The following is a 23455-nucleotide window of genomic DNA, read 5'->3' on the forward strand; positions in this document are numbered from 1 at the left end:
TGAGAACGCGGTATGTGCCAGACCCTGAGCTCGACCATGCTGAGGGTACAGCAGTGATCTAGACAGACGCATAATGTCCTCGTGGAACTTACGTTCTCGTGTGCCTGGGATCGTGCAGTGTTTATTCGTTTAGTTAAAAATCACCCATTAAATAAGGGGCCAGATATCACTGGTAAGGAATCTTTGTCTGTTTCAAGGAATCATTCTGGGGTGAGGTGGAAGTGATAAAATTCTCATCCCAACGTCTAAGCTCCCTGGTTCTGTAGGCACAGATTCTCAAATAGGTACGTGTTTTAGAAAGCAAACCCTGGTTGCGGTGTGGAGGGGGGAGAAGGAAGTGTAGCAGTCCAGTTGGGAGATGTGATAACACAGGTGGCAGATAATCCAGATGCTGAGTTTGAACGTAATGAGAAGGCCACATATTGCTTGATTGTGAAAGTTGAACGATTAAGGAGAGGAAAGACTGTGACTCCAGCTCCCCGCTGTGGGTTGCTGAGGGCGAGGGGCATCAGAGAAGAGGACCAGGGCTGAGGATGTGATGACCCTGAGACATGGAAGTGGTCCTCTCAGGCCTGCAGGATATACAGACACCTCCTAGGAGTTAAGTCCAGAGAACTGGAGACTGACTTAGAAGTCTGGGTCACATGGATCATTGAAACTGGATATAACCTTTGACATTTGAAGCAATAACAGTTTATTGTAAAGATAAGCTAATCATATAGACAGTGTAATATATTGTTTCACATTGAATATCCAATGGCTAGTGAACTGTTAAAATATGGACAAATTATTTTCAGATATTGAGCAGTGTATTGATTTGATTAAATCAGTAAATTATCTTGCTGATCTGCAGATATAAATGAGTGTGATGAAGATCCCAACATCTGTCTTTTTGGTTCCTGCACCAATACTCCTGGGGGCTTCCAGTGCATCTGTCCCCCTGGGTTTGTATTATCTGATAATGGACGGAGGTGCTTTGGTAAGTTTTGAAATGATTTCTCTGTCATCATCAGCCCTCAAACTTCAGAGCTAGGCAGGAAGCCATGATGTGTAGTGCTTGTCACTAAAAATGTGTCTCTGGCAGATACATCATCTGTAAGTTTAAAACATAAGGTCCCGAGTGTATATGCACTGGACAGTTTTTAAGGTGCTTTTAATTATTTGCTCTGTTTCTACATTTTTTTAAAAAATTCCATACCAAAAGAAAAATGGTTGTCTTATTTCATCATTTTCATTTTGTTGTTGGCATAAATTTTCTGTACATTGATGATGAGTTGCTTCTGATATGACGTAACTTACTGAAAGCTACCTAGGTTTATTTTGTTAGCCTATAATGTAACGGTGAGTTAAGAAGACATGGAAATCATTTTAATATTGAGCACGATCTCTCAAATTTCTGAAGCACATTATTAAGATATATAATTAAATGCAGTTTTATAGAGTGGTCAACTTAAACTGGCAAATGACATCAGCAATTAAGAATTTCCAGGCCTGTCTCTTAACTGCGAGTATAATCTGCGCCACATGTTCAACCCATGAGAAGTGTTCTATCAGTAACAGAACTATGTGTAAATTATTCCATCTTTTTAAATGACCAGTAAGGAGGTCTGTGATGTTTGCTTTCTTGATTAGATACTCGCCAGAGCTTCTGTTTCACAAACTTTGAAAATGGAAAGTGTTCTGTACCCAAAGCTTTCAACACCACAAAGGCAAAATGCTGCTGTAGTAAGATGCCAGGAGAGGGCTGGGGGGACCCCTGTGAGCTGTGTCCCAAGGATGACGAAGGTAAGAGTAGTGAAATAAAAAAGCCACTTTGTACTAGTTTTGGACTGTCTAGCAGAACTCAAGTAATTATGAATGTTTTGAAGATGAAAGCATCCCCTCACTTACAGACCTTCATGGTTCAGTGAGCTCCATAGCATCAGGAACTCCTTTCAGCTTTCATATTCAGAATGTGTACATGCAGGATGTTACCCCATTATTTCATTGCTTCCCCCAAGGTTAGCATTACTTGCTTTGAAAGGAATGAATTTGAAGGGTGAAGGGCAGTAGATCCAAGGAGGGGGTGAAAATTACATTCCAGCTGGCTGCAGGAGTCCCACGTGGGTATTGTATCACAGGCTGGGGCTCCCAGAATCTTATATCAAATTCTTGGAAGCTGAGTCAACACAGTAGCCATTTGCAAGAAGAGACCACGAGCCTCACAGATTTTATTTGCATAGCTGAACAGTACGATTGTTCCCAGCAGGCTCGGAACTGGCCTGGTCTCTAGGTCAGAGGTGGCTTCTGCGTGTAATGGGCAGAGTGCTCTGTTAGTTGTTCAGTCATGTCCAACTCTTTGCGACTCTGTAGACTGTATTCCACCAGGCTCTTCTGACCGTGGAATTGTCCAGGCAACAATACTGGAGTGAATAAGGCTCTTTGGCTGCCCAGAATTAAATGAGCAAGCAGACAGGATCAGACACCCTGAGTGGTCCCATAGGTGGCCACCCCAAGCTCAGGTGACCGTCTCTAAATATGCTCAGTGTTGCTTTTGCAATAAATTACAAAATAAAGACTCTTACTAAAAGTAGCTTTGTAGAGGAAAAATAAGTCTAATTTTATGTATATCATTAATCAGTTCTTAAGTTCTCTGGTGGTTGAGATGCTTTGATAATCAGGAATTTGTCTTTTTCTCTGTAGTGGCATTCCAGGATTTGTGTCCCTATGGCCATGGAACTGTTCCTAGTCTTCATGATACCCGTGAAGGTGTGGTTTGATATATTTTATTTTTATAGTCTTACATAAATACAATATTGTACGTTTGTTTTATAATCATGCTTTTTTCACTGTATTACATATCTTGTATTGCATTTAATGCACATATATGATATTTATTGTATATCATACGCACTATATCATAAGACTATGTTGCAGCATATGAAATACATGTTTCTCTGATAAAAGAAATGCTCGTATGTTTTAACACTTTTAAGCCTCTTTTGAATAGATACATGCAGTTTTGGCATATCTTTTTATATAAGAAAGTTAATGGATGATTCTGTATTTTAGATGTTAATGAATGTCTTGAGAGCCCAGGCATTTGTTCAAACGGTCAGTGTATCAACACAGATGGGTCTTTTCGCTGTGAATGTCCAATGGGTTACAACCTTGATTACACTGGAGTGCGCTGTGTGGGTAAGTGCCGAGTTAGTGCCACATTTCACACTTTTAAGGTTGTTTTCTTTCTTATATTCAGCAAAAGGTCTCTCAGGCACTCTGGGTGGCAGTGGGATTTACAAAGCCAAGATAAGTAGCCATAACTGCGTTTTCTTCTCCCATTCTACATTTTCCAGCAACATGGGTTTATTTGAAGATGGAGTGAGTTGCCCAATCTCTGCCTTCAACCAGATACACACACTCTCATGTGTCTAGAGTTTTATAGCTTGCCAAAACCACTAACTGGGAAAGAGGTCTATTTTACTTTACGACTTTCCACTTCTGCTCTTGTAGCAGAAGATCACATCCCTCCCTGGGTTTGTGATTTTTTTTTTTTTTTAGGGCAAGCACAGCTGTCTGAAAGTTCAGAGCATTTCACACTTGACCCTCGGGGTTCTCTGCCCTACATAAAGGCTGGCCAGCCAAGACCAAGGGCGGGGGTGCAAGAGTCATGTGTGTCCTGCACAGATCTGGGACACATGTGAGGGCCAGATGGATATTTCTGGGCATACTTTTATTAAACTAAAACTGCCACATTTTGTGTCACTTTCTTATTCTTTTTCAGATACTGATGAATGTTCAATTGGCAACCCATGTGGGAATGGGACGTGCACCAACGTTATTGGGAGCTTTGAGTGCAACTGCAATGAGGGCTTTGAGCCAGGGCCCATGATGAATTGTGAAGGCAAGTGATACTTTAGTATCATTTCTTCTTGATATAGAAAGAGTTTTTAATGCCTCAGCTTTTGTTTATATTGTTCTTATGTTCTACTGATGATTATATTCATCACAAACATATTTTCCTTTACCACAATGAGCACAGTTACAAAAGCTACTCTGTAGCCCTTGTCTGATAATTCAGCATCTCCGCCTTCCCAGAATTGGCATCTATTGCTTATTTTTTCCCTTGAGATTAGGTCACATTTTCCTGGTTCCTCAGTCTGTTGGTTAATTTTGGATTATGTGCTGGGTATTGTGACTGATATCTTCTGGAATCAGTTACATTATTTCAGAGAATATTGATGTCTTTGTCTTAGCAGGCAGTTAATTTACATAAAGTGGACTGTCTAGTCTGTGGAAGACAGTGGTGCACATTTAAATTATTGTCTTTAAACCTTACTGGCTAACTTCTTTCATTTTGGCCCACACATGGCATGGTTAAGTCAGCAACTTGTGCTGAGTTTATGCAAAAAAATGAAAAAGGTATCTATCCCGCTCTGGCCCTCTCATTTCTGGGATTCCTCCACACTTCTCAGCAGCCTTGGTCGCCCCAAGGCTCCCTCCCCTGATTTCTCAGGACAGAAGCTCGGAGAGTTCCTATTGGAGATTTAGCTGCCAGATGCTACTGTGCCAGGACTGATGCGATCCACAGGAAAAAAAAAAACAAAACAAAACTGAGCACCTCTACTTTGCCGTGTATTTACTGAGTTTTAACTCACCACTAGAAACCACTTCAGGTGTTGTTTTTGTATTTATTTCAGAGTTTATAGTTGTTATTTGTTGGCGGATGAGTTTGCCCAGTTCTCCTTACCAGAAGTGGAAGTTCTGTTATCCTATTACTTTCTGTGTGACTGCCAAATAAATACATCAGTGTTTATTTAAGCGAGTAGTTAGAACTCTAGGCTGAGTGCATACCTGCCTGTTTCCTTGATCAGACATCAACGAGTGTGCCCAGAACCCACTGCTGTGTGCTTTCCGCTGCATGAACACCTTCGGCTCCTATGAATGCACGTGCCCGATTGGCTATGCTCTCAGGGAAGACCAGAAGATGTGCAAAGGTAAGGCCCCAGACCAGGGAGGAGTAGGCTCATTATTCGTAATGCTGGATATATATTTAAATCATTTTGTAGCTCTCAGCTGTCTTCTTGTAGAGCTGTGCAGAAATGTATTCTTTACAGCACTGCTGGTAGATTTCCATTCTAAATAACAAGATACTTGATGGTCTGTCCAGTCAAGTAAAGAATAAAGATGTCACATTCTTGAGCTCTTACTAAAGCAAAGATAGCCCTTTCCTAAACTTCTTATCTTGAGGACCAGTGCTGAAATTTTTATAACTCTAGAATATAGCCAACAGTTGAGACTGGGCTCCTCCTTTTTCTGTCACATAAGAAGATTACATTTTGAGAGCCAGAAGACCAAATGTATGACTTCAAAATACTCAATGATAGCCTGTTCATGAATTTGTCTTATTTTCCTGTTTTTCCTATTGAAAATATTTTCTAGACCTGGATGAATGTGCTGAAGGGCTGCATGACTGTGAATCTAGGGGCATGATGTGCAAGAATCTGATTGGCACCTTCATGTGCATCTGCCCGCCTGGGATGGCCCGCAGGCCTGACGGAGAAGGCTGTGTAGGTAAGGCTGTACGGGATGATGGCTGCTTGCTTAACACTCCTACTCCCAGTCAGAAACATAGGAATTTTAGTTATCACAGTGGAAAATACTGTGTATTGTTTTCTGTGCAAATAGCCAAAGAAATAAAAAACTACAAGAATCTGTTAAGTTCCTAACACAATAATGCGGAAGGTAAAATATTATTAATCTTTTCTATTGTTAATTGGTTTCTGTAGCAACTTGGAAAATCTTACACTCAAGAGAAATTTTCCAACATTTGTTTTCATTGTCAGGAAAAGTTTTTAAAAAAAGAAAGAAAATAAATGTAAGATTTGTAGCAATCAGATCTTTTTAGATACGTTTCTGTTACGCACTTTGGATTCAAAGTAGTCAGCTGAAAAACTAATCAAAGGTAACAGCGTTAGGATAGGATTAGATCAAGAAGGCGGACTTAAACCTTCATATTCTAGAAACAAGAAACACTATACAATTTTTTAAATCCATAACTTAGTTTAATACTTTTGTATATACTTTAAAATTTATGCAGAAAGTGTCCTAAAAGAAAAAAAAAAAAAAAAATACCTTTAACAAGAAAAACCATGTGTCAGAACACTAGGAGCAAAGTGAGAATTCTTAAAGCTTCCCAGGGAGCAAAACCAGATTTCCTACAAGTGACAGTTAACAGTGGGTAGAAGAAAACAATGGAGCAGCAATATTTTCAAGGCATTCTAAGAGAAAATAATTTTGAACTAAAACTTTATATTCAATCTAGTGATAAAATAAAAATATCACCTTGTCAGAAATGTGTTTTAGAACACTTATCACCCACATACCCTCGGTATCTTATATCCAAACTGTATCCTCCAATATATTTTTTAAAGTTAATTCAAGAGGAAGCAATGATAAGCCAAGAAACCAGTAACCCTTGTTATATGGTTTAAATAAATGCTGGTGTTCCATAAAAGAAATATAACAAATCAGAATTTCTAGACTGTATCAGCATGGCAGTTAGCACAAGGAGAGAGAAGAAAGGAGTAAACTCATACCAAGGGTACTTGCTATGGCCAGAAGCTATTGAAACAGACACTTCTTGATGTTAATAGAAAAATGTTTATTAGCAGTGCGTGTTGAAGTTGTCTCATCGCTACCACTGGAAGAATAGAAGATTACAACTTCTAGACATGAGTTGGGGATGACAGTAGGGCAGAGAAAAAATTAGACTGATCTAAGAAATATTGAGAGAAGGGGACAAGTAGCCTGGTAAATATTAAACAGCGTAAAATGACAAGACTCCAAACATATCAGTAATCACCATAGATAGAAATAGTTTAAATTTCTGGTTAAAAGGCAAATGTACTTTAAAATATTCTTTTAAAAGTGCAGCTTCGTACTTTTTACAAGAAATGTACCAAATCAAAATGTGAGATAGATGGAAGATAAAGGGGTGGAACAAGATATCCACGGCAAATGTTGATAAAAAGCAAGTGCATGCAAAATAAATATTAATAAATTAAAGATTAAAAAGCATAAAGATGAAAGGAGAAATTCATCAAAGGGATTTGTCATGAGCTCTCATGCCTCTGACAACATTGATTTGAAACATACCTCAAACAAAATGTACAAAATGTCAAATAAACACAGTAAGTAAAGATGTAGGAATTTTAATGTAACAGTTTTGTTCTGATATATTTATTTGTCAGAAACTAAAAGAGCAGTGCTATCTAAATTCCTTCTTCCTCTAGCTGCCCTAACACTCTGCATGGCTCCTGTGATTTTTACTCAAGTCAGTGGAGGAGCTTGTCCTTTATCCCTGGCCTGAGTGCTTTCCGCCTCTCCCTAACACCTGCCACCGCTCTGCCCTCAGCCTTTCTCTCCTGTCACATGAATTGGTATCTTCTTTCCCAAAGTTCTTTCTCCTGGTCGGTAATCCTTTTTGGAGCCACTTTTCCAATTTTCCATCAAGCATCACCTCTTTCCTGAAGAGAGGAAGGGAGAAAGAAAAGCGACAGAGGGTGGGGGGGAACACTTTGTTAACCTAGAACCCATCTTGGAAGGATGAGGTAAATTTAAATATGATAAATTTAAATGTAATGTTATATTTTTAATATAATACTATAAATTTAAATATAATTCATATAATTAATATTCTATCATATTAGTATTTTGATGAAGAAGTTTTAAGCAAGATATAAACCATTAGAAGATACGTTTGTAAATTATAAACTTTACAGTCTATTCATGACTCATATTATTTGCTTTTCTAAAGATGAAAATGAATGCAGGACCAAACCAGGAATCTGTGAAAACGGGCGTTGTGTTAACACTATTGGGAGCTATAGATGTGAGTGTAATGAAGGCTTTCAGTCCAGCTCTTCTGGCACTGAGTGCCTTGGTAAGTTGATAAACAGAGTATATTTTACTTGGTGAATAAAGCATGTGTTTTGTGATGTAATCACAAGAGAGTTCTATATATATATCCTTGTCTGCAAAATAGATCCCCCAATCTGAGTAATCCATGTACCTCTTCCTGAAGATAGACATCTATTAAAATGATGTATTTGTACACGTGTGTGTAGTACATACATCCATGCTTAATGTAAATAACCATCTTAAGTAGTCTTTCCAAAATTAAGATTAATTAAGCTCTGTGGAAAATGTGACTCTAGTAAAACTTACATCAGGGAATGATTTAATTCCAAAGGAAAATATTTGCTATGTGAGGTAAGTTTTGCTGTATTAATAATATTAAAGAAAATGCCACATTTCAGAAATGCAGTGAGAGTTAATTTTTATTTTATGATACAGAGAAGCGTTTTACAAAATATTTTCTTGTGGAAAATATAAGTCTCAGGCATTTTAATGATAAAATGCATATATCATAAACCATTTAGTTAATTATGAGCAGGTGTAAAAGTATGAAGTAGTCAAATTTAAGGCAAACCAAGAAATAGCACTCATCATGGGTTTTGATGCAAAAACAGCACATTTCAGCTACATCAGATTGTTCTCAGAATGATGTCATCTGCTTCAAATCCTTGGAAATTATTAGTCATGAAAACATATTTTGTTTATTATTATCTTCAATCTGGATCTTCATTAACCATCAGTCTTTTTGGAAATAGAAAAGATGACCTATATAGAAAGTGTACTTTTCTGTCCATATTACTAACAGTTCATTAGGATGGTTCTTAAAACCCCATTTAAGATCTCTTTGCCAACTTATATCAGTAAAATCCCTTTATTTATAATAATTTTAAAAACTACTTAATCCAATGTTTAAACAGTCCTTTAGATGTCTAAAATACAGGAGATTAGATTGAATATGTACCAAGATGATAACATAGTCCAGAATTTGCTTTTCAAAAACAAATCCTGTTCTCATTTGCTTATTTAAAGGGAAGTATTTTTCTTTGATTTTTTTCTTTAAGTTGGATTCTATAGGAATGGTAGTTTACTGTCACTTAGCTGCTGAGGAAAAGAAGAAAAAACTCACCTGTCTTTGTTTAGTATCAGTTATTAAATTTAATAAACTGTTGTGAAAGAGCACTGTGAAAGGAACCTCCAGCAGAACATTCTAATCATTGTCTTAAACAATATGACTCCTCACATAAAAGAATATTTAGCTTTTAAAAAGGTTTTCCCATGGGACTTCCTATTGGTCCAGTGGCTAAGACTCCCCCCTCCCAATTGCAGGGGGCCCAGGTTCAATCCCTGGCTGGGGAACTAGATCCCACACGCCACAACCGAGAGTCCGCCTGTGGCAGCTAAAGATTCTGTATGCTACAACTAAGACCCCGCACCACCAGAATAAATTGAGATTTTAAAAGTATTGTTATGAAGGAAAACACTGATTGTCCTTTTTAATGTGAAGACCCAGATAACGAAGTGTCAGTCCCTTGACACTGGTGCTTTTTAACTGCATTGTCATTTCAGACAATCGACAGGGCCTCTGCTTTGCAGAGGTGTTGCAGACCATGTGTCAGATGGCATCCAGCAGCCGTAACCTTGTCACAAAGTCAGAATGCTGCTGCGATGGGGGGCGAGGCTGGGGTCATCAGTGTGAGCTCTGCCCACTCCCTGGAACTGCCCAGTACAAGAAGATATGTCCTCATGGCCCAGGCTATACCACTGATGGAAGAGGTAAGGAGTTGAGGAAATCCATGCATGTTATCAACACAGTGCACATTAATTCACATTAATTTGAAGGAAATAGGATAATAGCTAAAATGTATGTATATATGTGTGTGGTCATATATGCTTTTCACTAATGCTTCAGTAGCTTTAAGAGGCATAATCTTCATATCAAATCTAAGAGGTAGAATCTCTTATTATTCCTATTTTAGCAGATAGAAACTGAAGCACGAAGCTTAAGTAACAATAAATAAGTGTACCCAAGATCACAGCCTTTTTAAAGGTTGGAATGGAACAAGGAATGGAATGTATCTGTCTGACCCCAGAGGCCATCTGCAACCCACAAGCTATACGTGCTTCATTTAAGTTAAGGTTGCTTATTTGTTTGTGCACAGGAACTCATTCTGTTTGCAGCGTATTTACAAACCAGCAAGTCTCACAAATGATTAATAGTTTCCAGGTTTTTTGGTACAACTAATATGCTAATGTCGTAAAAATAACATTTTCCTCTATTCCTATAAAGATTTTAGATCTTACCCTTGATTACATTGTTAATGAAACCCTTTCTTAGGGTCTAATGCAACTGAATTTAAAGCAAATCCATGGAATACCATCACAAATTCCAAACTAGTGGGACTTCAGAAGGGTAGCTTTCTATTGATAGCGTCCCCCCAAAAATTCATGCTTAGATTGCAGAACAAGTAGACTCCAGTGAGGCTTTCAACATAGCCTTCCTTACGTTTGTCTCTTCCTATCACTTCAGATTTTTTTTTTTAATCTCTTCCTTCTCTGTTGCCACTCTGTTGAATGATGAAAAGGTACACCAGCACAGTTATGAACGTTGGTTTTTAGTTATCTCTCAATTGCTTAATTTCTTTTAGCTTCTAACCAGTTTTATTCTTGCATCTATATTAACTTCTGTTTGTTTTTGCCTTGGGGTTTTTGGTGCACAGATATTGACGAATGTAAAGTTATGCCAAATCTCTGCACCAACGGTCAGTGCATCAATACCATGGGCTCCTTCCGGTGTTTCTGTAAGGTTGGCTACACCACAGACATCAGCGGAACCTCGTGTGTAGGTAAGGAAGGACGAGGCATCTCTGCATCTGAGTGGTTGTTAACTGCTGTTTTCTACAAGTCCTTTACTCTCAGTAGAATATCTTTTGTTACGGTGTTTGGATTGTACATTTTGCTAAAGTGATGCCATTCCTTTCATTAGTGCGGTCCTTAATATCATAGGAGTTGTCCAAGGCCTTGTCTAGTAATGTGAGACACAGAAGTATTAGATTTATCAAAAAGTCTGTAAAGTTAGGGAAACATTAAAATTATAAAAAAATATACTTTCAACATTTTACATTTAGTTTAAGATGTATAGAGGCATGTTTGTTTTGTCATTTTTTTAATGAAAGACCAGGACTTTTGATTGTGAAAGTATGTTTTTGCATATGGAGAGAATGCTTTTTGCTTGTTTCTCGTTGCAGTTATTTTTGCATAAAATATACCAATTAAGCATCATCTAAAATTTCCAGTTGCAAAGCAGTCTCAATACAGAAAACCTTCTACGTTTTTACTATCTCTTTTTCTAATTTATTTTACTGTCTCATCCATGGAGCCGGTGGTAGCTTGCCTTTATTGAGTCTTTCCAAAACATTTAGTTTTCATTAAAGAAAACAATCTTTTCTCCTTCATAGTTCATCAGCTTAATATCAACTTGTTTTAATAACAAGCACATCTGGCATGAAAAGGGTAAGAAGAACCAACCTAAATCTTAGTAAGCATTCAACTCACTTGTTTGAGCAAGATAATAATAGAAACTATGCTATCAGTCATGAGCTTTTAACATTCTTTGGGCATCAATCAATGTCTTTTAGAGGGGAAATGTAGATTGTTCGATGTCAGAGTCCTAGCAGAAAAGAGGTGGCATATTGAAATGAGGACAGTTTAAGGAGACTTTTTTTTAACAAAAGGACAGTGTATAAAGGTGTGAGCAGAGTGTGCAGGAAATACTAGGAATAGTGCTGAGTTCTGGGGCTATTCCACCTCTGGGCCAAAGATAAGAGAGAAGGATTACTGAAATCTGGAAGATGGAGAAAGTTGTTCACAGAGGCCTGCCTTTAGAGCATCCATGACCTCTGACCCCATGACTCAGTCAGCCTCAGCCCATCTTGCGAGAAGGGAATCGAGGAACTGAGAACCAGACTGAAGACAGAGGGCAGGAGGGCCTGCTAATGGAATCTGTGTGCAGTTCAGCCTCCCGGGCCCAAGAACAGGGTGGACCAAGGTGAGGACTGCAGCTGGAAGGGGAAGTAACGGTCTCCAGCACAAGCTGTGGGAAGTGTCAGCTCAGAGACTCTGAGAACATTCGCCACATCCACATGTCAAAGAGAAGAAAGTCTAACCTTCAGGCTTATATTCTCAAACTGTAAACCGAAGTACACCAGTCTAAAAAATCTGGTGTCTTTTTTTGAACCCAGTTGTCTGGATATTTTCAATATTTGCCCAAGAATCGCCTGACAAAGTTAAACCAGTAAATTACTTTAGAGAAAATTGTTCTGTGCCTCGTTTCTCTCTGGCTGTTTTCCATTTTAAGTTGAAGAGGAAAACAATGAGTGAGAATATGGAGGGAGGAAAGAGCCTGGTCGTTCCTTCTAACCAGTAATTTAATCCTCACATCACTTTTACTCAGATCTCGATGAATGTTCGCAGTCCCCCAAACCCTGCAACTTCATCTGCAAGAACGCGGAGGGGAGTTACCAGTGCTCGTGTCCCCGGGGCTATGTCCTGCAGGAGGACGGGAAGACCTGCAAAGGTGATGAAGAGTCTATATGTGGGACCCTCTCCTTTTTTTCAGATTGAAAATCAGTTTATCGGGGATCTTACCACATGCCTCACTTTTACTGGGGCTTCCCTTGTGACTCAGATGGTGAAGAATCTGCCTGCAGTACAGAAGACCCAGGTTTGATCCCTGGGATAGGAAAATCCCTTGGAGAAGGGAAAGGCTACCCACTCCAGTGTTCTGACCTGGAGAATTCCATGGACTGTATAGTCCATGGAGTTGCCAAGCGTCAGACACAACTGAGCAATTTTCATTTTCACTTAATAGGATTAAGTAACCAGCCATGTACTCAACTGTGCATTAAATACAAATATTATAACCTTTGAATATTAGCTTTGAAAACAGTTCATGAACATCACTATAATTCATCCTTTCAGCTTTTTATTTTTAAAAAATTTTTGTTATATATTACCTTAGCCATCCTGTCTTAGTAGCTCATAGTATCTACACTGCTTAAGTATGTGAAAAGAAACTCCTTGCCTTATGCATATGGAAATCTATAAAGCTTCCAACAAAAATCTAGACAGAATACTCCTGGTAGAACATGCACACCTCTCCGTGGCTTCATGGGAAGGGAAGCATAGCCAGATAACTCTGCTCTGATTTTCATTGGCCTCTCTTTCGTTGCAGACCTTGATGAATGTCAAACCAAACAGCACAATTGCCAGTTCCTGTGTGTCAACACTCTGGGAGGTTTTACCTGTAAATGTCCACCTGGTTTCACACAGCATCACACTGCTTGTATTGGTAAGACAAAACTCCAAAAGGGAAGTTCTGCACACTACTGGTAGAAGCCTAAAACTGTAGTTAAAAATGATAGAATAATGGCCCAGTACTTAATATTAAAATCAGTCCCTCATAATTAGTGGTTTAAAAATGTTGTTAATAATTTATTTTTTCATAAAAACAATATCCAAGCATAGTAGTCCTGTGTAGTCCAAGCACGTGCACAGTAGGTGTATTCCAAGCAGTGCCTTTACATTTCATTCTAAATATAGTGTGTGTTCGGATAAAATATGAGTAAAAGACTCATTATAATTTAGAACATGCTAATGAACATGCTGGTATTTTTTTTTATGTCAGAAGACACACAGGTCTTAACCTTAACTTTCAGTCTGTGCTATTGGAAACCATGTCCTCGATTGAGCCAAAATATGCTCTGATTTCCAGCCTCTTGAAATACACTTCTTTCTGACCATTTTTGTCTTTAATATGGCCATGAATAGTAGCATACTTTTCTGTAAACTCTGTTTTCGCATCATGAAACTTAGGCTTTCATACTTTACTTTTTCCTTCATGTAGTAAGATTCGAATCCTGTAATAATAGGAAAGCCTGATGCTCTTTCCCTTTTGTCCTTTGCTAGACAACAACGAATGTGGGTCACAGCCTTCACTTTGTGGAGCAAAGGGAATCTGTCAAAACACCCCTGGGAGTTTTAGCTGCGAATGCCAAAGAGGGTTCTCCCTTGATGCTACTGGACTGAACTGTGAAGGTGAGTTTATTTATTTAAATATTCTTATTTTAATATAGCAAACTGTTTTCTGTTAATTTCTAATGAGAAATTTCTGTTAATTAGAAAATTTCTAATTAGAAATTTCTGTTAAATTTCTAATTTCTGTTAATTTCAATGAGAAATTGAGATCATCTCAAACAACAAAGATTAACAAAGTAAAATCCAGAAGTTGATTTTTTTTTTTTGCTTATAAATTTTCACATATCATTTTGGGGACAGAGGAAAACCTTAATGTGATGAAACAAAAATTCTGTGAGTACACATGGGCTTCTGAAATAACTGTTTACCTAGTTACTGATCTAAAAAAAGAATTAAACTGAAAACAAATTCTGTACCTAATTTAGTTGCAGTAAACCAGAAAAAAATCAGATGTCTGTTCCATGATACTTGAATGTAAAATATATAAATGTTAAGTATAAGATGAAGAACAAGTTACAGAGAACTGGGCAGATGAATAGAAAGCGCTGGGGAAAACTGATGGTGGTTTTATTTGTCTGAGAGTCCCGATTCAGTGTCTTTTCTATAAAGGGCATTTCCTATAAAGTCTTCATCACAATAGATATTTCCTGTTAAATCCAAGGGAAAATTTAAGTGGGAATAAAATAGGAATTTGCCTGTGGCCAATAAAATGTTCTTCAGTATTTTCATTGCAAGTTCTAGCGTATGAGATAAATATACTACGATTTGTAGCTTTTACAAAATACTCAGGACAGAGGTTCTGAGAGCATGTACTTCCCCTTTATATTTTTATATACTAGTGCAGTTTACATCCTTATTGATTTTAGTCACCCTTGAATTAATTATTGTTAGAAATACATGATTTTGAGCTCTAGAAATAGATTTAGCGGTTTTAATATAGTCTGAGAACTACAGGACTTTTACATGTATCTAATCTTCAACCACAAAAAAATTCAACTTAAAAATTTCTATTTTAATATTTTGTATTTGAAGTCATTGAGACTTTGAAAGTCTGACCATACAGCTGCTTACCATGTGTGAGTTCAGCTTGTGACTATCTACATAAGATACAATTTATTAATTATCCCTATAAATTTGTTACACATATATCAGACATGCCAATTTCATTTCTCTTTTTATGGGTAAATTTCAAAGCCTCAGTTGTCATTCCAGAAGAGTTTGCATGTATGAACAAAGAAATTATTCCATATGTGTCACAATACTATATCATGTCTAAAAATAATGTTTTTAAATACTTTAAATTTGCATCTAATTAATCTCAAAAAGTAATAAATATTTTGGCATTCCCAACCATTATACTTCTTTAGGTATTTCTGTAATGCTTGTATCTTCCCGAAAATGAGAATTAACATGTCAATCACTTTTGAACTTACTGGAATATGTGACGCAAATATATTTATATCATTTACCAAATAAATCATACCATATGTAGTTAATCCATCCAAAATGCACAACATTTGTGGTTGCTATGGTTGATTTGCTGAAATTAAGATATTACTTGAAGCACTGACGTGGCATGGCTGGTGGATAGCATAAGAATGATGTGGTTTCTTATCTCAGAGCCGTTCTCTGTACGACCACTGACTTAATAACCATGTGACTTGGGGAAAATCACAGCCCCTCGGGGTGTCTTGTTTGTTTGTTCCTCTGGTAATCATTACCCCGTGTTGTGTTTGGAGTACATTTAAGAATAGTAGAAGAAAGGTGACATACAAATCTTGCCCGGATTGTTTTTACAGATGTTGATGAATGTGATGGAAACCATAGGTGCCAACATGGCTGCCAGAACATCCTGGGAGGCTACAGGTGTGGCTGCCCGCAAGGATATATTCAGCATTACCAGTGGAATCAGTGTGTTGGTGAGAACTCGCTTGTTACCTGGCATCTGCTTTTCGTGCCTTAAACTATCTTTTACTAAAACAAATGAGCAATAAAGATTGTCATTTTCAGTGTAGCCTTTAAACCCTAGAACTTAAAAAACCAGTACTTAGGACTGATGCATGGGAATTCATTAAACTACTTTGTATACTTGTGTGTATTTGAAAATATACATAATATACTTTAAAATGTTAAGTACCTAAAAGGTAACTCAGTTAGAGCTTTGATAATTTTAATTTTCTGCTAGCTCATAATTTTAAGTTTCTGAAGATGATGTCAGGACTCATTTATATCATCTTCATTTGCTAAGGTCAAAGGCTTTTTTTTTAATCAGTAATTTAGTATCTTTAGATTTGGGGTTGAAGGGTTGCCCATCCATCTGCTCATATAAGTCTAAAAGGAATCAGATCAAATTAATGAGCATCATTCATCTGTGCTCTCCAGTCACATATTTAATGAAGGGGATATAGAGGATTTTAAGGTAGAAAAAGGAACTAGTTACAGCAAATACTGTTGAAAACTCCAGACAAAAAAAGTGTTTGTAAAATAAAATCTGTAGACACTCAACTCTCTTTCTTGCACTGATAGAGTCATGGAAATTCTCCTTTTAAGGAGAGTTTGATCAAAGAGGACATTACGCTCTACTTGAATGGCCAGCTGACTTAGCATGCGCCCAATTTCTTGGCTCCATTTGAATGCCCTTCCTAGACGCAGCCTCCAACAGTGTGACGGTAGATGCGGGCACAGCTTGAGCAGAAGGGGGAACAGTGGGCCTGCTGAGAAGCAGCAGGTTGCTTCCTGTTTCTCTGTAGTGATTGAAATTACCCCACGTGTATTTCAAGTATTTTACTCTACGGGAGCCACTAAGTAAATTAATTTGATTTTATCCGTGATGATCTTCTCAAAAGAAATTTCTAATGACAGTTTAGTGAATTGAGAAAGTCAAGACAAATTTCAGAGGTGGGAAAGCAACTCTGAAAGTTGGTGCAGCTCTGCTGTGGCTTTGTGCCAGGCCAAAGACAGATGCTTAGCCACACCAGCAACACACTCTCATGGGGGAAATGCAAAAGCCAGTGATGATCTGGAAGTTAAGGATAGAGTTTGAAAGGATTATCAAAATGATGACTTAGGCTGTCGATCAAAATGACTTTATAAGTTCAGTTTCCTTCTTTTCTCTTCATAGAAAAAAGAGGTTGCAGAAGTTATTATGCCCCAATGTATTGATTCATAAACAGATAAAGTATAGGGACACTCTTCAGAACATAGGAAATGGTCCTTTTTTAGGTAACTAATTTAAGCGTGCAAAGTGATTTTTATTATGTTGTGTTGTTTATAAAATGAGAGGCTCACCCCCCTAATCAGTTAATACCATGGACTTCTTGGTTACTTCTACAGGACTTAAAGCAGAAGAATGATCTGTAATATTTCACATGTATCAGTGTTAAATAAAATCCTTGTTTTTAAAGTAATCACAAGTAGAAATTGGAATGTGCATGGAGGATCAACTCAATTTCTGAGTTTTTAAGTTTCCTGGAATTTCTGCCTGTAAGGATTTAGTGTGAAAATAGACAACACAGGTTTTCACTGAATATGGTCTGACTTAAAGTCACGGCTGTGTGGTGTACCCAAGTTGTTCTTGGTGGGATCCTTGGAGTAGGTACTTAAGCAAGGCAGTCACCCCAAAGCAACTCACGCTGGGATTCAGCCAGAAGCCAGTGGGCCTTCTAATCAGCAGAGACCCCCATCGACAGAGGGATAGTGGTTTCAGAGATGAATTAAAAGCTGAAGATACATAAGCAGATACTGCAACTGTAAGAATAAATGTTAGCTTGCTCTGCTAAAATGGGCACCTCTAAGCCGCAAGCCTCTGGGTAAGTAAGATGAAGCAGGGATTTATTTTGAAATATTAGAGATTCTTCTGTGCGGGGTTGAGCAATCCAGCTCATCACTAATAAATTCTAACTCTCTTGGAATTTTGAACCCACAGAACATTATAATTATAACTCAAATATATTTCAGCAATAGAATCAAACAACCATCAGGAACTAATAAAAGCAACAAGTTAGCAAAATAGCAATATTATAACAAAATGCAAATCGAAAGGCCACAAATCATTTTTATCTGTCACTATGAGAATGAATATCTTCAGTTACTCATATGATTGAAGAAGGAATATCCCATGAAGTATCTCAGACACATTTAACTGGGGTCCCCTTGTAAATGGACACAAACAGTACATCAGATAACTTAAGTAATAGTAAGTTGTAAACCTTCAGTGATGTTAATACTGCTGCCAGTGTGAGAAAAATGACAGCATTTGCAGTGTTAGGATTGAAAAACATTTTAAATTCAAGTGAATACTTTAAGAAGTGTTCAGCCAGTTACCACAGAACACTTATAACATTCTGATACATAGATTTTACAGATTTAGGAACATTCCCATGTGTTCCTAAATAATGTGCAAGCATTATAATTATTCTAAATTGAAAATAAGGTAATATTACTAACATTTGCATATGATTACATCTTAATCTATGAAGCTTTGGTTTACTTGGAGTTAGCAACTTCTAGTTCTTTCTATGTCCGTTTCGAAATAATTTGAACATAGCTTAGTGAGACTTGAGTCGGCTCAAAGTAGGTTTCAAACCGGAACATATTTTCACATTCAGATTACCTATGCCTATAAAATTATGCTATGGTGTACATTTATAGGATATAAATATGACGTCTGTCATGGTGCCTCCAAAAGTTTTAACTGTATGAAAATGTTCTTGTCAGTGGTATGTTTAAATGCAGTTTATTCAATTAGTTGCCTTTCTTGGTAATTTTTCCATATTAGCACAATATCTAATACTATGTTCTAAGAATCTAATACATATATCTAAGAACTATGGATGGAAGTTCGTGACATTGTACAGGAGACAGGAATCAAGATCATCCCCAAGAAAAAGAAATGCAAAAAACCAAAATGGCTGCCTGAGGAGGCCTTACAAATAGCTGTGAAAAGAAGAGAAGCGAAAAGCAAAGGAGAAAAGGAAAGATATACCCATTTGAATGCAGAGTTCCAAAGAGCAGCAAGGAGAGATAAGAAAGCCTTCCTCAGTGATCAATGCAAAGAAATAGAGGAAAACAATAGAATGGGAATAACTAGAGATCTCTTCAACAAAATTAGAGATACCAGGGGAATATTTCATGCAAAGATGGGCACAATAAAGGACAGAAATGGTAGGGACCTAACAGAAGCAGAAGATATTGAGAAGAGGTGGCAAGAATACACAGAAGAACTATACAAAAAAAGATCTTCATGACCCAGATAATCACGATGGTGTGATCACTCACCTAGAGCCAGACATCCTGGAATGTGAAGTCAAGTGGGCCTTAGGAAGCATCACTACGAACAAAGCTAGTGGAGGTGATGGAATTCCAGTTGAGCTATTTCAAATCCTGAAAGATGACGCTGTGAAAGTGCTGCACTCGATATGCCAGCAAATTTGGAAAACTCAGCAGTGGCCGCAGGACTGGAAAAGGTCAGTTTTCATTCCAATCCCAAAGAAAGGCAATGCCAAAGAATGTTCAAACTACCACACAACTGCACTCATCTCACACGCTAGTAAAGTAATGCTTAAAATTCTCCAAGCCAGGCTTCAGCAATACGTGAACCATGAACTTCCAGATGTTCAAGCTGGTTTTAGAAAAGGCAGAGGAACCAGAGATCGAATTGCCAATATCTGCTGGATCATCGAAAAAGCAAGAGAGTTCCAGAAAAACATCTATTTCTGCTTTATTGACTATGCCAAAGCCTTCGACTGTGTGGATCACAATAAACTGTGGAAAATTCTGAAAGAGATGGGAATACCGGATCACCTGACCTGCCTCTTGAGAAACCTGTATGCAGTTCAGGAAGCAACAGTTAGAACTGGACGTGGAACAACAGACTGGTTCCAAATAGGAAAAGGAGTCTGTCAAGGCTGTATATTGTCACCCTGCTTATTTAACTTATATGCAGAGTACATCATGAGAAATGCTGGTCTGGAAGAAGCACAAGCTGGAATCAAGATTGCTGGGAGAAATATCAATAACCTCAGATATACAGGTGACACCACCCTTATGGCAGAAAGTGAAGAGGAACTAAAGAGCCTCTTGATGAAAGTGAAAGAGGAGAGTGAAAAAGTTGGCTTAAAGCTCAACATTCAGAAAACTAAGATCATGGCATCCGGTCCCATCACTTCATGGGAAATAGATGGGGAAACAGTGGCTGACTTTATTTTTCTGGGCTCCAAAATCATTGCAGATGGTTATTGCAGCCATGAAATTAAAAGACGCTTACTCCTTGGAAGGAAAGTTATGACCTACCTAGACAGCATATTAAAAGCAGAGACATTACTTTGCCAACAAAGGTCCATCTAGTCAAGGCTATGGTTTATCCAGTGGTCATGTATGGATGTGACAGTTGGACTATAAAGAAGGCTGAGTGCCAAAGAATCGATGCTTTTGAACTGTGGTGTTGGAGAAGACTCTTGAGAGTCCCTTGGACTGCAAGGAGATCCAACCAGTCCATCCTAAAGGAGATCAGTCCAGGGTGTTCATTGGAAGGACTGATGTTGAAGCTGAAACTCCAGTACTTTGGCCACCTCATGCGAAGAGCTGACTTATTTGAAAAGACCGTAATGCTGGGAAAGATTGTGGGCAGGAGGAGAAGGGGACGACAGAGGATGAGATGGTTGGATGGCATCACTGACTCAATGGATGTGAGTTTGGGTGAACTCTAGGAGTTGGTGATGGACAGGGAGGCCTGGAGTGCTGCGGTTCATGGGGTCGCAAAGAGTTCGGACATGTCTGAGCGACTGAACTGAACTGAATACTATGTTCATATCAGGATCATTTTGTTAAACTATAACCTAACTCACATTCTCTATCAGGAGAGAAACACCACATATAAAAATTGTGTCAGATTTAATTATAAAAGCAGATGATCCTTTGAGGCAGAATTCCAAGTCTTTGATATATAGAAATAAAATAATAGTTATATTTATGTCATAAGTAGCAGGTTTGATCCCTGGTCTGGGAAGATCCCCTGGAGAAGGAAATGGCAACCCACTCCAGTATTCTTCCTGGGAGAACCCCATGGACAGAGGAACCTGGCAGGCTGCAATCCACAGGGTCGCAAAGAGTCGGACTCGACTTAGCAACTGAGCAACAGCAGCGAGCTTACTTATTAAGAATTTATTCATATGCTTTCTCCCTGTGAAATGAAGGCCGAGAAGTTGTGCATATTAGGTAATCATGGTATGTTTTATATCCAGTGATTAAGAATGCTGTATTTGGCAGTGTGGTTTAATTCCGAAACTGTACTCATGAGACAGAAATGTGCCTAATAATATTGGCCTTTTCAACAACCTCTGTACCGTAGTTAATGAAGCACAGTTTCCCGTGTGAGAGGCCTTTCCAGCGGGATTCCATCTGCATCCTCCGTAATCTCCCTGAGCTACTGCAGATGAGCACTTCGCTCTCGCTGCTGTGTCCCAAGGGCACCTAATTGCAAATGGGCCTGTTTCCCCACGTGAGCCAAACATGGACTTGTCATGTATTTGGTAAACAAACACATTATACTCTAGTACAGTCACAAGAATCTGAAAGAATTCCATGGACCAGACATGACTGGTGCCCAGGGTAAAACTTGGGTGATGATGAAGCCCACAGGGGTCAAGCCACAGACTAGGTATCAACCAGACAGTTAAGAGCAAAATTGTCATCTCCAAAGTTAAAAGCACAGTCAAACTTTGATTTTGTAAAAATGGTAAGAGTAGCTGAAAGTATTAACCTGAAATGCTCTTGCTGTCAGGCATTTTTGGTGTAGCGTCAGTCATTTAACTCGTAAAACCCACGTCAGCTGATGGCTTGGCACAAACCCACATCAGAAGGCAAAGTATGTACACCATAGGTTCTCAAGTGGTTAAAAGTGTATGAGGCTATTGGTTCAATAGGTTCAACTAATGTTTACTTCAGTTATTTTCGTTTAGAATATTTAGATTTTTTTTTTATATACTTTTCTCTCCACGTATATAATGAATGCTTGGTAAATTGCTAGGAGAATGGATAAAAAATGCAGATATAAATTGAGGCTTTTTAAACATTGAAATATAATTCACATACCATAAAATTCACCTTTTAACATGTCCAGTTCAGTGGTTTTTAAGTATATTCTTACAGCAGTGTACAAGCGTCAGCAACACAACATCTTCACCCCGAAAAGAAGCTCAGTACCCCTTAGAAGTCATTCTCTGTTTCTCCCTCCCCACAGCTCCTGGCAACTAGTCATCTACTTTCTGTCCTTGTGAGTCTGTCTGAGGCACAGACTTTTGAAGTAACCTTCTGAAAAGTGAATAGAAGAGTTACGCAGGAGTCAGACTGCAAATATCTGTGCCCAAAGGCTGCCAGGGTATTCAGAAAAACCTAGTACAAATAGAATATAAAAGTGTGGGGGAGCTTTTGTTTAAGCCATAATTTTAGGGGAATTTGTCAGGTCTTGTTTTTGTTTTTTTTTAATTTCATATGCTTTGCAAATCAAACATCAATGTGAACATTTAAAAATATGGGTCTAAAGCGACTTCCCCTGTAAAATCTTAGATATTTGATACTGGGGCTCTTCTTTGCCCCACTTCCCTCCCCTCCACTTGCAAAAGTCTCTTGCTTTATGTTCTTAGATGAGAACGAATGCTCCAATCCCAATGCCTGTGGCTCCGCTTCCTGCTACAACACCCTGGGGAGCTACAAGTGCGCCTGCCCCTCTGGGTTCTCCTTCGACCAGTTCTCCAGTGCCTGCCACGATGTGAATGAGTGCTCATCTTCCAAGAACCCATGCAATTACGGCTGCTCCAACACAGAAGGGGGCTACCTCTGCGGCTGCCCACCTGGGTACTACAGAGTGGGACAGGGGTAAGGCCCTCCACCTCCCCACACACGGGAAAGTGAGCCGGGTCCAGTGCCTGGCCGCCTGGCACTAGGGGAAGGTAAATGGTGATTAAAAGTTGACTAGGGAAAAGCATTGATCAGCACATTTGGGTGTGGGAGGAAGAAGCTCCAGGAAGGCGTGTGGATTCCCTGCTTTGTGGTGAGCATAGGACTCGAACTTGTATACAGGTATCATTCTCTTGCCTTTTAAAATGGCCTGAATAGCACTGTTTATAATAACCAGGACATGGAAGCAACCTAGATGCCCATCAGCAGATGAATGGATAAGGAAGCTGTGGTACATATACACCATGGAATATTACTCAGCCATTAAAAAGAATTCAGTTGAATCAGTTCTAATGAGATGGATGAAACTGGAGCCCATTATACAGAGTGAAGTAAGCCAGGAAGATAAAGACCAATACAGCATACTAACACATATATATGAAATTTAGAAAGATGGTAACGATAACCCTATATGCAAAACAGAAAAAGAGACACAGATGTACAGAACAGACTTTTGGACTCTGTGGGAGAAGGCGAGGGTGGGATGTTTCGAGAGAACGTCATCGAAACATGTATATTATCTAGGGTGAAATAGATCACCAGCCCAGGCTGGATGCATGAGACAAGT

General features: G+C 38.5%; 1 protein-coding gene across 1 annotated transcript in view; it reads left to right on the plus strand.

The window, feature by feature from the left end:
• FBN2 (fibrillin 2) overlaps positions 1 to 23455 on the plus strand; it is a 214237-nt gene that overhangs the window by 185083 nt on the left and 5699 nt on the right. Inside the window, exons 48-62 of the mRNA XM_061152176.1 lie at positions 854 to 979; positions 1633 to 1785; positions 2683 to 2748; positions 3052 to 3177; positions 3764 to 3883; positions 4854 to 4976; positions 5422 to 5553; positions 7799 to 7924; positions 9466 to 9672; positions 10617 to 10742; positions 12350 to 12472; positions 13130 to 13246; positions 13864 to 13992; positions 15732 to 15851; positions 22575 to 22806. Of these exons, the coding sequence (XP_061008159.1) occupies positions 854 to 979; positions 1633 to 1785; positions 2683 to 2748; positions 3052 to 3177; positions 3764 to 3883; positions 4854 to 4976; positions 5422 to 5553; positions 7799 to 7924; positions 9466 to 9672; positions 10617 to 10742; positions 12350 to 12472; positions 13130 to 13246; positions 13864 to 13992; positions 15732 to 15851; positions 22575 to 22806 (2026 nt within the window). The remainder of the gene's footprint in view (positions 1 to 853; positions 980 to 1632; positions 1786 to 2682; positions 2749 to 3051; positions 3178 to 3763; positions 3884 to 4853; positions 4977 to 5421; positions 5554 to 7798; positions 7925 to 9465; positions 9673 to 10616; positions 10743 to 12349; positions 12473 to 13129; positions 13247 to 13863; positions 13993 to 15731; positions 15852 to 22574; positions 22807 to 23455) is intronic.

Source organism: Dama dama, chromosome 9, assembly GCF_033118175.1.
Source record: "Dama dama isolate Ldn47 chromosome 9, ASM3311817v1, whole genome shotgun sequence".
Lineage (NCBI taxonomy): Eukaryota > Metazoa > Chordata > Mammalia > Artiodactyla > Cervidae > Dama > Dama dama.